At 43.0% G+C, this 16,349-nt stretch overlaps 1 protein-coding gene and 1 long non-coding RNA gene across 2 annotated transcripts in view; one reads left to right on the plus strand and one right to left on the minus strand.

Annotated features, from left to right (window-relative positions):
- The window catches only part of LOC115572161 (uncharacterized), a 31,815-nt gene extending 28,886 nt beyond the window's left edge, over positions 1–2,929 (minus strand). Inside the window, exon 1 of the long non-coding RNA XR_003982034.1 lies at positions 2,006–2,929. This is a non-coding gene — a long non-coding RNA (uncharacterized LOC115572161). The remainder of the gene's footprint in view (positions 1–2,005) is intronic.
- The window catches only part of ak5 (adenylate kinase 5), a 78,206-nt gene extending 62,695 nt beyond the window's left edge, over positions 1–15,511 (plus strand). The window contains exons 11-14 of the mRNA XM_030401990.1: positions 4,479–4,642; positions 13,078–13,194; positions 14,151–14,363; positions 14,739–15,511. Coding sequence (XP_030257850.1) covers positions 4,479–4,642; positions 13,078–13,194; positions 14,151–14,363; positions 14,739–14,804 — 560 coding nt within the window. The 3' untranslated portion in view covers positions 14,805–15,511. The remainder of the gene's footprint in view (positions 1–4,478; positions 4,643–13,077; positions 13,195–14,150; positions 14,364–14,738) is intronic.
- Positions 15,512–16,349: the final 838 nt, after the last annotated feature.

Genomic DNA, 16,349 nt, shown 5'->3' on the forward strand with positions numbered 1-16,349 from the left:
AAGGGTTAAAATGTTTTGGGGGGTTTTTTTCGAGGGAGAGCGCTGGGAAGAGAGCACGAAGAGACGTGAACGGGGAGAAAAAGGGAAACGGCTGAGAGCGCAGGCAGCAGGGAAGCCTCACATTAGCATTTCCCTCAGGCAGCATCACCTCGTTTTTCTGAACCACCTCGGCAGAACACCGCTCCCAAATTTTCCGACACTTATTACAGGTCTTGGACGGGTAAACCCACATGAAGTGAAACCACCTAGAACTCACCCATTTAATTAAAACAGTTTTAGAGCAGAAATGTGACTATGAGGTGTCAACGAGAGCTCGTCATTTAGACTTCTTTTAATTCAATCACTGGTTATAACGTGTCGTTCAGCAAGTGCTCGGTGATTGGCAACATGCACAATGAGGCAGGTGGGGAAGTTTAACGACATCAACCCCGGAAACCTGCATCAAATTGTGCAATAAACTGTGAACTAAAATGCCTCAAAGAATTGGGAAGTGACGGCGGTGGAGAAGAAGCACTCAGCAGTTAAAAGCAGTCACCTACATCAACATTTAGGGACATTTTTTTCAACAAGATTTTCAGTACTGCCGCAACTTCAGTCACCAGAGTAAATTTAAGCCGAGTACGTTCACGCAAAACCGCAGATGGATGCTACTTTATGCTGCAGCTTCATGCTTATTTAGGTTGAATTTTCTTTTTCCCTTTTGTCACAGCTCCGTGCTCGTGCTCTGTTGAGGTACACGCACCAAAAATCACTCGGTTAGGGTTTGGAAAACATAACGTTTCTGCGCTCACGGAAGGAGGCAGTCTGACCCCCCATGAAAGTCAGACTATCAGGCATCAAAAACACCAAGTTTTGGTGCCACAAAAACATCTGGAAATCTCTTATAGTGTCCGTGAAAATATCCAGCTGTGTGACTCAACCTTCGCTCGCCTGTTTTGCAGCATTGCTGCCTTGTAACGACGCCACCAACTTCCGGCGGGTGGCTGATAAGCGTGTGATGTGAGCGTAATATGGCCCGTTTGGTACAAATGTCAACCTGGAACGTTTCTGTTGTTTGCAGAAACCTTCACTGCTGACATTATATCATGGAGGCTGGGCAACAATCACTGCCTCAGCCAAAATGACTTTGTAGTGTTTTCATTCGACTGCAGTTTGATCCACTTTAAGGCCCCTGATTTTAAGCTGTAACTCCAGAGCCCCGAAATGAGCTGCTATTTTTCTTCTCCATATTACCACTTAAGCCCTTTAAGATGCCTCTCATCAACATTTTAGAGAGCAGGTAGACGAGCAGCGAGTGACTCTGGGCTCTACTCCACCAGATAAAAAGAGCCGTGTCTGACAGATTGGCAGCGTCAGCAGCAGTGGAGCGGGTTTGGATGAGGAGGCGACGGGGTTGGTCGAGGAGGACATTAACTTTTTATTTCATGCTGTGTCAGGGACTCTTGAGACAGTGTTTTCAAAGTCAGCACCGTGTCTGGAACGAAAAAACGATCCCATGAGGTGACACGAACATGGCCGCACAGGCAGGATTCACTTGACGCGGCGCACCTCTCCACCGGGTGATGAGTCACAGTTAAGTCACTGTTCGTACTCACCACATCAGACCGTGACAGTTTTAGTCTACATCATTTAGTCCTGGCAGTTGTTCCTTGTAACGAAGTACTTTGTAACCCGGGTTTTCAAAGTGCTCATGACAATTTGAAGATGCTCTAAATAAAGCTCGACTAATGGTTTCATGTTAACATTTCCACGTCACGTCATGACCTCGAATTGCGCCCTTTAAGGAAAAGGTCAAAATAAAGGGGTTCTGTATGATTTTATGACCCTTGCAATGACTTTGAGCGTATGGTTTTTCAGGAGCTTTTATTGACATTGGATCATATAACCATGTGTTATGTGATAAGGGGTCATTTGAAGTGAAAATATATATATATATACAGAAGCTCACATCAAAATCCGCATGTTAAACGTTTGATGCGACCTTAATGTTCCACTTCAGTCTCACCGTCATACTTGCCGTCCACGACACCTCCCAAGATTGACAGGAAAATCAACGTGGCAGATTTCGCAGCCCATGTCTTCTCTCAGGAATTTCTTCTCTCCAGGCCCCTTTGAAATTTGTTTGAATATTCTTTCTCCTCTCCGATTCTCTGTCCGCCTCACGCTCACTGAGGAGGACGAGATGCCTGAAAACGAGATGGCTGAAAGCGGGAAAAAGCGTAAGGATCTGTCATGAATCGTGAGAAATATGGGAGAATTGTGACCCCCGGAGGAAACCAGGAGATGGGGATAATAAAAAAAAATGGGAGTCTTCCGAGAAAAATGGGAGGGTTGGAAAGTATGCTAACCGTTCTCATCAATCTCGTTCCAGCAGCAGTTTTCAGCTAAATGTGAAGTGAAGCTGAAATGATCACCCATGTCCTGAGCAACCCCCCAAAAAATCCTAGTTAGTAACTGCATTTAGCACATTTAACACTGAGCACAAAAACAGCACAGAAACAAGACAAAAATACACATGATCTAAACTTTAAATGGTCTCAGGGAGAGAAAACCGTCTCAACCCACAGATCCAGTTTAGACAGCAGAGTCTGACCTTACAAACTACACTAACAAGCTTCTCTGGGCTTTTGCTTTTAGTGGTGGATCATTATTTTGCTTCCTGACAAAGGCGTCAGGCCGCAGAGGAATACTTCTAACGAGCAGGCATGGAGGAGGCTGTGCAGTGTTTTTGGGTCCGATGAATCTGTGCTGAATGAATGAATCCTTAACCGCCCTCTTCTCCTCGATTACTTATGGACCTTCTCTGGCGGTTTGCGGTCGTCCCCGGGCGAACCGAGCCCAGCTCATATCTGTCTGCGCTCTCAGAAGAAATGTTATTTGTTTCTGAATGCTGTCGGAGGGTCATACACTCGAGGAGAATACTGATGAATGTGAGCGTTGTGTTTGATTACTGGGCTCAAGGCTGGTTATGATAGATCACGACTTCCTGCCAGTGCATTACACAGCTGCATGGCCATGTAATACAGCTAAACTGCCACAAGACACCTACAGACCTCACAGGTACAGCAGCGGAGCAGACACACGTCTGAGGCCGCTGAAATAGTTTTGAATATTTTAAAGGAAATCGACCAAAGCTGAATCACAACATGGTGGGTGATTATTGAAACTGTGTTTTTCTTCCTGCTCTGTCCAAGGCCTGTATTGTCAAAGGCCTGTTTGACGGTTAGGTTGCACTCAAGTTAAGGTTAAATTACCTAATTGCACATTTTTGTGCTGCAAGTAATGATTATTTGCATTGTTGATTAGTCAGTTAAAGGAAGTGATCTTGAAGATTTCAGTCCTTGTTGATTGAGCGACACTTGTAGAACTGGTGGTGACAGCAACTGCAGAGTAATTTGTCCTTCATCCTTCTTGCACTGGACGAAAACCCCGCTAACATCTGGATTTTGTCTTCAGTGGGAAATGGTCAAATTGGCATGCGTTCCCAGGTCAAATGACTCTGCAGTAGTCACAGGTATTTATCGGTATTATTTGATCCTTATTCATTGCTCAACTGTGGATGTTGGAAAAATAAGAGTATTTTCATCCTCCTCTGTTCCAGCAGCACTTGAACATCAACAGAGAGAAGCTTTAGAAACAGTAACCACTGGAACAGGTCACCACCGTAGAGCGCTGTGGGGATGATGTGTTTTTGTAGGCTAACCTGGAAGCTAGCGTCGCCCTGGTTACATCGACAAAAAAGCTCTTGGGATTTTTTTTATTGGATTTTTAACTTTGACAAGAATAATCTCTGTGACAAACACAAGTTTATGACATTTACATTAATCTTTACAGATGAATACCACTTTTGTGATTTACTAAGCGTAAATTAAATCGCTAGAAGTAAGAAGCTAATGTCAGGCTATAAACAGACTACATCTCGGTTGCATGACTTTAGTCCCTGCCACTTAGTGTCTTACTACACAATTACCATACACGTTTTTTATATACTGATCAATCTACGTTGTAAAGAACCTAATTTCAACCAGAGTCCTACTGTACATAATTACACTATGATTTCAGTATAATTACTAATTAGTTTTGGGTGAGGTGCGCGGGACAGTGTTATATTAATGACAGGACCTCACAAGTATAAATGTACTAGAACATGTGTAAGATATACTCAACTGTAATAACCTGCCCTTCAGCCCCCCGCAATGAATTATACCTGCGATGTGCAAACACACACACACACGAACACACACACACACACACACACCATCTATTTCCCCTTGCCTCCCTCTTTCATGCTCTTGTCTCACCTCTCAATTTCCCTCCTCATCACCATCGCCTGACTTGTATTCTGTCTTGGTGATTACTTGTCAGTGAGGATGGACTCATTCCTCCTGTGTGTGTGTGCGTGCATGTGTGTGTGTGTGTGTGTGTGTGTGTGTGTGTGTATGTGTGTGTGTGTGTGCGTGCGTGCTAAATGTTCCCAGGTGGTCCAGCCTCAGGGAAATCTCTGCAGTGTGAGCGGATGGAGGAGAGGTTCGGCCTGCGTCGCGTCGCTCTCGGTGACCTGCTGTGTTCGGAGCTGCAGTCTCACAGTGACAGAGGCCGTCACCTGCGGGACGTCCTGGAGAGAGGAGAGCAGCTGCCAGAGGTCAGTGTCCTTCTTTAACTCTGCTATCAATGATGCAACCAACTGCATTTAAAGAGCCGTGAGGAGGGCGATGGCTCCTGTTCTGTTTTCACATTTTGAATATAGCCGTTGTTTAATCCCATCCCTCCATACAAACACACACACACATACACACACACCAGCAGCCTGGTCTGTGGCCCAACGCTTCTAACTTTGACACTGTAGCTAAGAATCAGATACACCGGGCGTAGCCAGAAATCAAAATCTTTCTGTCACTTCGGTGGACAGATCTAAATCCTACAATACCCATGAGTCTAGGGTTGGCATTGCTATGGAGAATGATAGTGTCAATCAGTGGCAGTTAGTTTTAAACATTTCTTCGTTGCACTTGCTGAACTCCAATGAATGAATTTATCAGCTGTGGCAAACACAACAGTATTTTAAACTTTCTGGGTTTTTTCCTGCTGAAATGCACCCTGGGAGTTGTAGTTAGGTCTTGTTGCCTCGACTTTTTTTTTTATTATTATAGAACAACATCATTTTCTTACACATCTCTTCATCTTTGGTCCTGATGATTTAACTGAGAGAGTTTAATGTCCATCCTAAGTGTGGAATAGCTCCAACCGTAACAGTCAGGTAGGAGTTTCGAATAATTAAGCTGGAATCGAGTTTACAGCACCAAGAAAATATATTGTACGCTTCCGAGACATTTTTTAATTTGTATTTTTGCAGGGTGACAATAGTTCTCAAGAGAGTTTTTTTTTAAAAATGTGTAAGTTTATTTAAGAAGCAGTAAATTTAGCCAATCATTTCTGTTGTATTGCGGTATTCATGAAGGGGTTCGTTTGCAATGTATATAACGGGAGATTAAGAATGTGCAGTGATTGTAATTTGGCTTGTACGTGAAATCAAACAATAAAGATGTCAGAGAACCACCCACGCTGTCTGATTAGCAGGTGATCTCTTCTGCATCGGTGCAACAACATGACAGCAGTGCGCACCGTGCAGCAGGCTCAGCCAACAAAATGATACCTTCGTAAACAAGATCTTACAAATTAATATTTCAAGACAGACAGGGGAAGAAGTTCAGGAAGGAGTGCAGGCAGAGAAGTCCTGAAAACACGGCAGCTCTCATGCTGAGAAAATACTGATGCTATAGAACATGTTTTTCTGCCGACAGCCTAATGAAACAAATAGAAGAGAGAGGGCTGCGGCTGATTATTATACAGTCAAGAGTGCTCAAAATGGCTTTTTACTGAGATTGCATATCTGCACATAGTGTACCAGGCAGAGCTTGCATGGCTGTCTGAGTCCATATTGGAGCTGGAAGCTGCTGCTGACAGAGTGTGTAAACCAGGTAAATCTATCTGCAACTCCAAATACTCTCAGAGGAAAACACATTTTCTGAGACAACATAAGCATATTCATCAGGGTAGAAAGTCGACCTCAGTCCAGCAGACTGTTCAAGACACTAACATGGCAATTCTCTGTCTCAGTTATTCTCAAAGTGTTTTTTGAGAATAACAGACATTTTTTGATCGTTGGAAACTACTCCTATCATAATTACCTGAGTAAAAGTAGCAATTCTACTCTCTAAAATTTCGCTGTTTAAGTGCAAGTCCTGCTTTCATGATTACACTTACGTACTACCAGTAAAGTGTATTTAAAACATAAAGTTAAAGTACTCAGTCAAATGGTTCCTATGAGAGAGTTATTATATCAAATTATCCTTATCATCACCGATACTTCAAAGGAGAACTATTATACTCCTTTGTAGTTTTATTTTGAGTTACTACAAGAATAGGTTCACATGCTTTAATGCTCAAAAAACACATCAGTTGTCTAATACTGTCCAGTTATTGCAATGTAGCCTCCCTCTGTCTGAAACACTGCTTTAGCTCCTGTCTCTTTAAGGCCCCCCTCCTGAATTCCTAGTCTCCTCTGATTGGCCATTTCACACATGCCTGAGCCAGCACCGCTGACAACAACGGAGGAGCTGTGCTAAATCCATTTTTACATGCCAAACTAGAGGCTAGGCATAAACTATGCAAATGTGTGACTCTGTGATGTAGCGTGATGTCACAAAGTCACTGAATTAAAGGCGAAACTACTGACGAGGTGTTTTCTGTGGTAGAGACGAGCTTCTGTTGGCGCAGACTCGAAATATATAACTTTGAAGATCTTTTACATGCACAAGAACATATAGTAAACAGTAAAAAAAAAAAGAAGTATAACAGATGTTTATTGCTACAGCTGATGGAGCTGGAGCACACTGTAGGTACTTTAATCTCAAACAAAGGTTTCATAAACGTATCAAATATTTTATAGTCTGTAAAATCTTAAGCAGTGAAGTAATTATTTACTCCAGCCGTCAGACATATGAGATGGAGTAGAAAGTTCCAAATGTCCCTCTGAACTGAAGCGCAGAGTAGAATGAAACTGAAATATTAAGTATAACTTGAGTCAGTGCACTAGAAATACTCTTTTTTACATAATAATTTTATTTCCACAAAAAAGGTCAAAAAATGCCATTTTTCTAGTTATCTTACAGATTATTAAGACTATCGACTCCTATGTAACGAGATGGCGCTCACTAGTTTCAGTGTATCTGCACTGAAGGTTTTAATCTAAATCCTGCTCACAATCAGATTTAATGTAAGCACGGAGAAACAGCCTTCAAATGTCAATCTTTCTTCTGCACATACATCATTCTGCACAGTGAAGGTCAAACATCCAAGTGAAGGAGAAGTGATTATACAGTAAAAATGTATAATCGGGACAGAAATACAGTACATTTTAATATTAATGTAATGGGATTTAGCATCCAGCTATACACAGTTGAGTCTGCTGTGTACAGCATTCATTATCATAATTGTACATTTTCAGCACATTGACAGTGCAGCTCCTGGGATGGCACCATCAGTCTCTGAGTCCACAGTCAATTATCTCAACGACTAATAGATTCCCGTGAGAATACCTGCAGACATTCACAGTCCCTCGAGGGATAACTCCTAATGGTTGGGCTCTGACTCCTCATGTGGTGTCAGAGGAGGTCAAAATGTACACCTAGACTATTGACTGTACAGCTGCACTTTGAGCTTGGTATAATGGTAAGGTGACGTACTAACATTGGTATTTCGGGCGGAAACACTCTTGGCGAGCGTTCGGCAGGCGGAGGTTTCAAACAATCAAAGTCCCAATTAAGGATTCTGTAGGACATCTGATCACCTCATAACAAACACATAATGGAGCATCAGATCTCAGGTAAATGAACAAAAAACTAAAATATGGTATATCTAGGGAGGTGTTGCGACAAACTATGTTGGCATGAGCATATCAGTATCGTAACTGTGGGAAATCAAATCAAATCAAGGCAGTTCGAGGCGCCTCCAAGTGGTGTCTGAGCCTGAGCTCTTCTGTGGGGACCTGGAAGGGGTGATCCTCAGTAACAAACCTGTGGCTGTCTGGGAGACTTTTAATTGACCTGCGCGGTGTAAGAGTCTGACATCTCACGTCAAAACACAAGAGCCACCTGTCACACTCCTGCTTCACAATTGTGTGTTGTTTGCTCTCCTAAGCGTCTTTCGGCCAGAGTGAGTCACAAATATTGATTGGACTGCACATGTAACGGATTTAAAAAGAATATTTATCCTGGCAGCCTGTTTATACACTCCGCCCGACTAACTGTTGTCTGGATTTTTTTTGCCTTTTGTCTGTCCAAGAAGGATTTATTGATCCACGTTCTTTATGTTCAACAAGTCACGGCAGCCCTCAAACACTAGAGCCACAATTATCACCTCGAGAGTAAGTTGGCAAATATTATCTATTTCTTATTGTCAACAAAACTTGTGAAGAGACCAAAACCAGCGATGAATCGATCTCAAACGATGGCTGAAATGTCCACACCAATATCAAGGTTGAAGGAAAAGAAATGCGCCTCATGCGGCACACAAAGGGTTAAATCCTTTCCCACTTCAGCACCGCTTCCCAAAAAGTCTTTGAGACAGGTCTGTTTTTCTATTGGCTCAGCTCCCTGTAGGCTGTCCAGGTTGTTTTGCTTGCAGGCTTTGCCGGTGTTGACGAGAGGAGGTCGACACTGTTCCCGTGCAACACATGTCCGAGGATGTCGGGCAAAAGAAAGGTGGAAGACATTAGAAGCTATTTCACCAAACAAAGTGTAAGTCACATGAGGAAGATAGTCCCCCCTCATAGGCTGCAGCTAATGAAAGCAAAACATTGTCTCCAACCGTTTTCTCACTCTTAATGGTGATTGATTCGTTACTTTGTCAGGTGACAGAAGACGCAACGCAGCCGCCCTCTTTATCTGACAGCAGTGGAGTGGCAGGGTCACAGCAGCAGGTGAACTTGAATAAGGACATGGTGGTTAATTTAATTTGAAGTGTTAGCTAGTTGTAATATTAAAAGTAGGCCTAGTGAATACTACTAATCTTCTTCGAGATCTGAGTCATGCTGTGTCACGGCTCATAGGCCAGGCTGTAGCTCATATAGTGAAGATTCAGGGCTACAGGTAAATTTGACATGGTGCTATACTAAATATTTTACTGCATATGTTTGCCTGCTTATGTACAGTAGGTAATGCATCGTACAAAGTTAATGTCAGGCTGGCATCATGTGTTATTTCATTAGGGTGCTGCCGCAATCTTGCCTGGTTGTCTGGCTATGTCCCCACCAACGTCAAAATCAAACCTACACCTTTGCTTCCATTAAAAGAACACGTCACTGATCCACGCTGCTGCTTGGTGACATGTTCCTTCAATATCTTGAACGTGACCAATGTTGTTTATTTTCAATCCCACACACACCATTCTGCTGCCAGAAACACTCACTAGAGCTCCGAATGTGACTGAATCCGCCGCTGAAAATAGTCCCCTACAAAAGCACAGTTAACTCCTGTATGTGGAACATTCGCTGAAAACTGCAGTGCCACAATTTGTGGTAAATGATTTAACCTTTCTGAAAGATACATTTATGTGAGAGAACTGCTGATCAAAAAGCCAGAGATCTGAATCTCTGCCGCTTTTTTTTTCACATTTACACATGCGTCGCAAGCCCCCCAATGCGACCATCATTTTCTGGTCAGTTTGAGTCATTTGCGCTGTGTCCTGTCTTCTGCTGCCTGTTTGGCTGCGGAGCCGAGCAGAGACAGTGTCAACACATTTCTGCTACTCGGACTAAAAAAACGTAATCCTGGAGCCAGAGAAGGACTGTGTGATGTATTACTCCTCTAGAGGCTTCTGCTGGATTTCTTTATCCTCTCTATAATAAGAAAAAAAGAAAACTGTCACTGCTTCAGTTCCCTAGTCCGCAGGAAAGGTAAATAAAAGTCACAGATGATTTAATGCCTTTGCGAGGCCGCTCTGACAGCGGTTGTTACTCAGGTTCTTTCTCTGCACACTTTTCCTGAGCTGATCTATAAGTTACCAAGACCACGAATCTCTGGCAACTCAACTGCAGTCTCGAGAAGAAGAAAAAACGTGAGTGTGCCCAAAACGACTGCACTGTAGCAGCTGGATTCATGAGATCACTCATATTTGTTATGAGGGTTGCCCCTTAATCAGGATTTTTTACACTTCAAAAGACAAAATTTGATTTACAAAAATCTGGATACTGTTTCTGGAAATAAATATGAACAGATTGTTTTTCCTAAATGTATTTTTTGCATGTTTGAGTCTCACCAACTAAATTCCATCTGACTGTCTAGACACCGCATTAAGTGAGTGCGAAAAAAAAAAACGGATCCATTGAACAGATTTGAAAAGGCAACATAAAGACCCCAAGCGCAGATTTCTAACTTCCTGTCGTCTCAGTGGAGGAAAGCTAAAGCTCGGCTGTCTAAGCTCCTTACAGCACATTGAGGTCATGTCCCATGTGTTCGCCGACATCGTCACTGCTTATTTGTATGATGTGTGAGAGAGTTAGTTATGGAGAGAGAGAAACAGTGATAGGGAGTGAATAATCCCCTGCTGGGATTACTGAAGTTAACCCCGGCAGGTTTACAGAACAACATATTACAAAAATAGAGTCGTAAAAACGCTTCTGTACTGTTGATTTAAAGATATCATATGTAACATTTCTGCATTCAGATGTCAAAAAACGACCAGATCTTTGTCATGTATCTTGATGAGTTGTGTAATTATATTATCCCGATGTTCAAACCCAACTACTTTTCATTTTTTTTACCGGTTACTGTGACTTTGGGAGACATTCAGATAACAAAGATGGCATGAAATATTCCTTTACCCTCCTTGAAAGAGCGAGAGAATAGGAGGGATAGAAAAAGAGAGAGAGCACACGGGAAAATACTGCCTTTACCTGTTGAAAAAATAGGGAAAATAGAGTCTTTAGACCTCACGTGTGGCTGCTCTAACCCTTTTAGAGAACAGCAAGGTGTTCTGCCAAGCGCCACTTACCCAGCATACGTGTCACAGTCGACTAGTTTCATTTTATGGGACCCTTTAAATACTAATCTATACTTCATTTCGAAGCAAATATTCTACTCTTTACTGCACTACATTTATCTGAAAGTTGCAGTAACATATTCAGACTAAGATCTTCCATAAAAATAAAAATAAAAACATTTTGTATGTAAACCAAAAACATTTGTTTATAGAAAACAATGTAGGGCTTAAGAAGAAAACAAATGTCTGGGCCATTTGAGACATTTACCCAATAATATGTACGTATGTATTTATTTATTTATTAATATTTGGGGCTCGAGGAAATAAAACCCTCCAAAAGCTGTGTATGAGAAACGTATTCATCTTCTTTCCAACCACATGAAATCATATTTATCTTCACATGTATATCATAAACCTTTGGATACTGGATAAACTTTACTGTGCTTAACATAATATGAAGTAGTTAAAACTACTTTCGCCTCGACAAGCTCTATTAGCAGTACTTTTACTTTTGATCCTTTCAGTGCATTTGGTTGATGATATTTCTAGAGTGGGATTTTAAATGCATTTTAATTTTGTAATGGAGTATTTTTAGCCTTTTGGAAATGTACTTTCTTCCACCACAGACAGGGAAAAGGAGTTTGCAGAGGAATGGATTCACTCTCACCTTCATAATTTGAGCTGATGCCAAAAGCCTTTAATATTTCATGTGTACGCCGGTTGCTTATTTTCCTGTGGGCGGATGCTCCGTATGATTTGACGGATCTCTCGCGCCTCAGGGTCTCAGCCCGGGTTGAGGGATTGGTCATGAATAATAGGGTCGCATCGTCTCAAAACGTAAACAAGTGCAACCATTTCCCTCCTTCTTCTTCTCCTCTCTTCTCCTGTGGGTTTGTCTTTAGAAGGCCGAGATCGACGTCAAACGAAAATACTTTAAAAAGTCAGTAAAAGGGCTTAACTTGAGCGACGCCAATCGAAAATCAATGGTGGTCATGGGGCTTATCGATCGGAGCATCTCGCAGTTGACCTTTTGATGAAAGTGGCCAGAATCAGAATGTCTAGTTTTGGGCTCGGTCAGACAGTTTAGAAGCATCCGCTGGAGTAGATGAGTGGAGTGAAACGCCTGCAGAGTTGGCAGGCTCAACTCTTTGACACCGCCACACAGGATAGCTGCCCAGATAGATATCCGATCAACGTCCCGTTTGGCTTTGTTACAACAGTCAACCAATCCCTCCTCCGTCTCTCCCCATGTTTCCTGTCCTCAGTTGCCAGATTACGAGGTGGTGTGGGCTAAAGCTGCTGCAGTGTAATAAAACAGTCCTCCCTCCGTGATTGTTCTAATATTCAGAGTTTGACTGAGCTGTTTCGGAGACGCGTTGATGCAGCTTTACGGTCATTCTGGGGGCTGCAGTTTGTGCCGCTGATGAGGACTGAGAAGTGTTTTTTAATATCTGGTCGACCCTAATTGATAATAATTTACCCTAATAATTTATGCTCGGTGAATGATCGTATATGAGTGGGTACCTATCTGCATGCTTGATTAACACGCAAGAGGGTTCTGTAGAGGAAATAATTAGCTGCTCATTCATTCCTAAAACTCATTACCCATCATGTGTCTCTGGTAACACGCACATGTAGCAGATACTTTACCCAAAACCCCAGAACCTGCACGCTTGTGAACAGTTTTACTGTTGGTGCGGAAGATTGATTGACATTTAAGCGAGTAAGTCATAATGAAAGTGACTACTGTGAATGATCAAATCAGTCATTTGCAGCTGTCTGTGCATGTTTGAAGAGGATTCTGCACATTCACCAGAAGTTAAGTTTGTTCGTGCTTTCCTTTTTCAATCTGAATCTTTAGGGCCCCCTGGAGGAGCCCCCGGGCCTCACACGTGAACACTTCCATATCACTGCTTCTTAAGGCTGTCTGAGTCCATTCGCACATGAAGCATCAAATGTGGTTTATATGATAGTTAATGCTTGTGCTGTGTGTGTGTGTGTGTGTGTGTGTGTGTGTGTGTGTGTTTTAATCTCCAGGACTCACTTCTGGAGCTGCTGTGTGAGGCGGTGGCGTCGTCAGTGCGGCAGGGGAAAGGTGTGGTGGTCAGCGGCTTCCCCAGAGACCTGCGAGGGGCGGAGGAGTACGAGGCCAAGGTGAGAGCGCCAGACTGTTGGCTGTTCAACAGCTGACTGTCGATCTGCAACTGTTTCGATGAATGATGAATTAGTTGAAGTCATTTTCAAAGAAAAGAAAAAAGAAAATTCTCTGATTCCAGCTTCTTAAAGGTACACTGTGTAGTTTTGGGAAAGCAGTTGGAAGAGTTGATGCCTTAATAAACTAAATAAACAAACTCTCTTTGTTTTCACAAATGAATATACTGAATAAACAAACTGACCTGAAAGGACGAGACAGCTTCATACTGTTTTACTTTGTTTACATGTGGCGGACCCTGCCAACTTTCTAGCTTCAAACAGTGTTCTTTGGACCTTATTTTCCTCTGAGAACAGCTTGTTTATTCAGTTATGGCAGAAAAATAAATATTCCTGAGTTTGTGTTTTTACCTCACTAATATTGTATTTCTTCTCCAAAACTACATGGTGCCCCTTTAAATTTGACAAAACAAGACATTTTTAGACCCTGATTGACATTTTCTGACATTTTACACACCAAGAATCTAATCAATCCACCGAGGAACCCACAGACAGATTAATCGAGATGACAGTAACTGTTAGTTGAGGCCAGACGGCAGACACGTGCTCAGAAAAGCGTTAAAATCGGGGAAAAAGCACAGAGACAAACGAAACTCAACTTGTTTGATTTTGAAACGTGTAACGAGCAGAACTGACATCAGAGTGGAATTGTAATTAGATATGACTCATGTAGTAACACAGGAGAAAAATGATGGACATAGTGGTGGGAAATGGGGATTCATGACAAACAGAAGTGACGTGTTCACCGTGACAATGATGAGCTTCGCACAAACAGCAACAAATGGAGGCAAAATGTCACTTTCTGATGGACGCCGATAAAACGGCACGGTGACGTACAGTAGGAGGGAAAGATGTAGCCTCTGTTGCTGACTTTCCCCCTCCTCTTACCTGCGCGTCAGGTGGGGGAGCCCAGCGCGGTGCTCCTGATGAGCTGCTCGGCCGATATCATGTCCAGTCGCCTGCAGTGCCGTGGCAGATCCATCTCCACCTCCACCTCCACCTTCCACCCCGGCTCAGACAGAGACGACGTCCTGCACAGGAGGGTCGAGAGCTTCTGCAGCGACAGCCAGGCGGTGGCATCTCATTACGAAGGCAAAAGGCTTCTGCACATGGTACGTTTTATTTTCGATTCACACTGTAATGAATGTGCATGTGCAGATCATTTAGGAGCACGGTGTAGAGAGAGCTCGCTGTGTGTCTTTGATGCCTTTAAACTGTTTCCTCTGACATGAGGGGTCAGCAGATAATCAAAGAGTTTCTGTTTGGGGTTGAACTGGGCTGTTTAAACATTTAAATGCCACATCAGGTGCTGAGTGTGTGTGTGTGTGTGAGAGAGAGAGAGACAGACAGAGAGAGTTTAAATGCCACAGCAGATATGGAGGTCATCAGTCTGCTGTGAGGCAGCACTGCAGCAGACTGATGTCCTCGACTGCACGCTGAGACGCTGATGTTTTCTGAAAGGCTTCGCCGTGTCTCCCTGTCCGCAGATCGACGCCGAGAGGACGCCGGAAGAAGTGTTCGCCCAGATATGCCAGGTGATGGAGACCTTCTGATCTCCATCTCCTCCCGCCCCCTAAACTCTGCCGTCCGCGAGGTCCGCGTGTGGAGACCTTCTCTCTCTCTACAGAGACTCACCCACGTTCTCCCCCCCCCCCACACACACACACACACACACACCTGCAGCAGAACTCCATCGTTGAGCTCCAGTGGTATGCATGTCCCCTAAAACAGCAAATCAGTGAAAACCTCCTTCTGCTACTTTGACACTGATGAAGCGTCTGGTTGTCACGTTCTGCTTCACCTACTCGCATTGTCTCTCTTCTCGCTCCCTCTCTCGCATTGACCTCAATATATGCTGCCAGCTGCCGGACCGGGTCAGATAACTGTACTGAGAAAAAAGCATTCCCCTGCTGTGACTGAGAGCATGTTTCTAGTTGAATGTGAAGTCCCTCCTTCCATTCCCCCACCACCCCCCAAAACCCAGAGGAGCTGAGAGAGGGCTCCCGCCATGCTCGAAAGTGGAAATGTCAGTGTGTGTGTGTGTGTGTGCTCATGCTCTCAGGCACAGCATCGTGTTTTTTCATTGTGACAAGCATGCAAGAATCACAATCAAGCTTAACTTGAACTGCATTGAATAAAAAAAGCAGACAAGAGTATTAAAGATTATCGCATTTGTATGTTTTCAAGCTCATCGTACAGGTGCTTGTTTGAGTCTGGTATTTAACATTCAATAAAGCCAGTGCATTTGCTAAATGAAGGATTTCCGAGTGTGTGCTTTGGTGTTTTGTGTGTGTGTGTGTGTGTGTGTGTGTGTGTGAGGACAGGAGATGGTCACAGCTGATCTGACAGCCCCATCTGCTGGTGAGAAGATCACAAGAAAAAGGTTGCTTTTAGCATCCCGTTTACAATGCAGGAGAACAAAATCTGGGTGTGTGCACCTTTCAGCTGATACGAGATGTGGATCAAACGAAACGACCTTTAACTGCAGCACATGAACCGTCAGCAAGTGTCTGAAGCGAACAGCAAAAAAAGGTCAACTGTTAGGAGCACTTATGGAAAGAGAACTTCTTCTCACCTGGTCTCTAAACCATCATCTTTTCTTTTTCAGCACTATTTGAAATAAAGTACATGTTCAACTCACATCAGAACTGCAACACAAGGTTTTCTTTTCTTTTTAGACTTAACGCCATTTCACAGAAGCACCAAAAAACAGAATTCCAGTCTTTTTTTATCGGAAAGAAAAGTTGATAAGTGAGCTGTTGGTCATTAAGATACTTTGGTAGTTAAAGGTAAGCAGTAGCACTGGATTTTTGGGGGCCAACATTGCTCCTGTCTTTAGAGAGAAAAAAGCTCCAATATTGATGTATCAGCCGATATTCACAGTATTTTAGCAAAGATTGTGACAAAGATCTGGAACAAAGGTGGATATTTTACAGTTTTAACAAATATGTCAAGGTCCTGAAACAGTCAACTTCACTGGGAATGTCGTAATAATAATAATGACCTCAAGCATCTTTTTCTGCCTTCTAACCTATAAAAACAAAAACATTCCATATTGGCAAATATCATGTATCAATGCGATCTTTGATAGGCCAGTA

This window comes from Sparus aurata, chromosome 21, assembly GCF_900880675.1.
Source record: "Sparus aurata chromosome 21, fSpaAur1.1, whole genome shotgun sequence".
Taxonomy (NCBI): domain Eukaryota; kingdom Metazoa; phylum Chordata; class Actinopteri; order Spariformes; family Sparidae; genus Sparus; species Sparus aurata.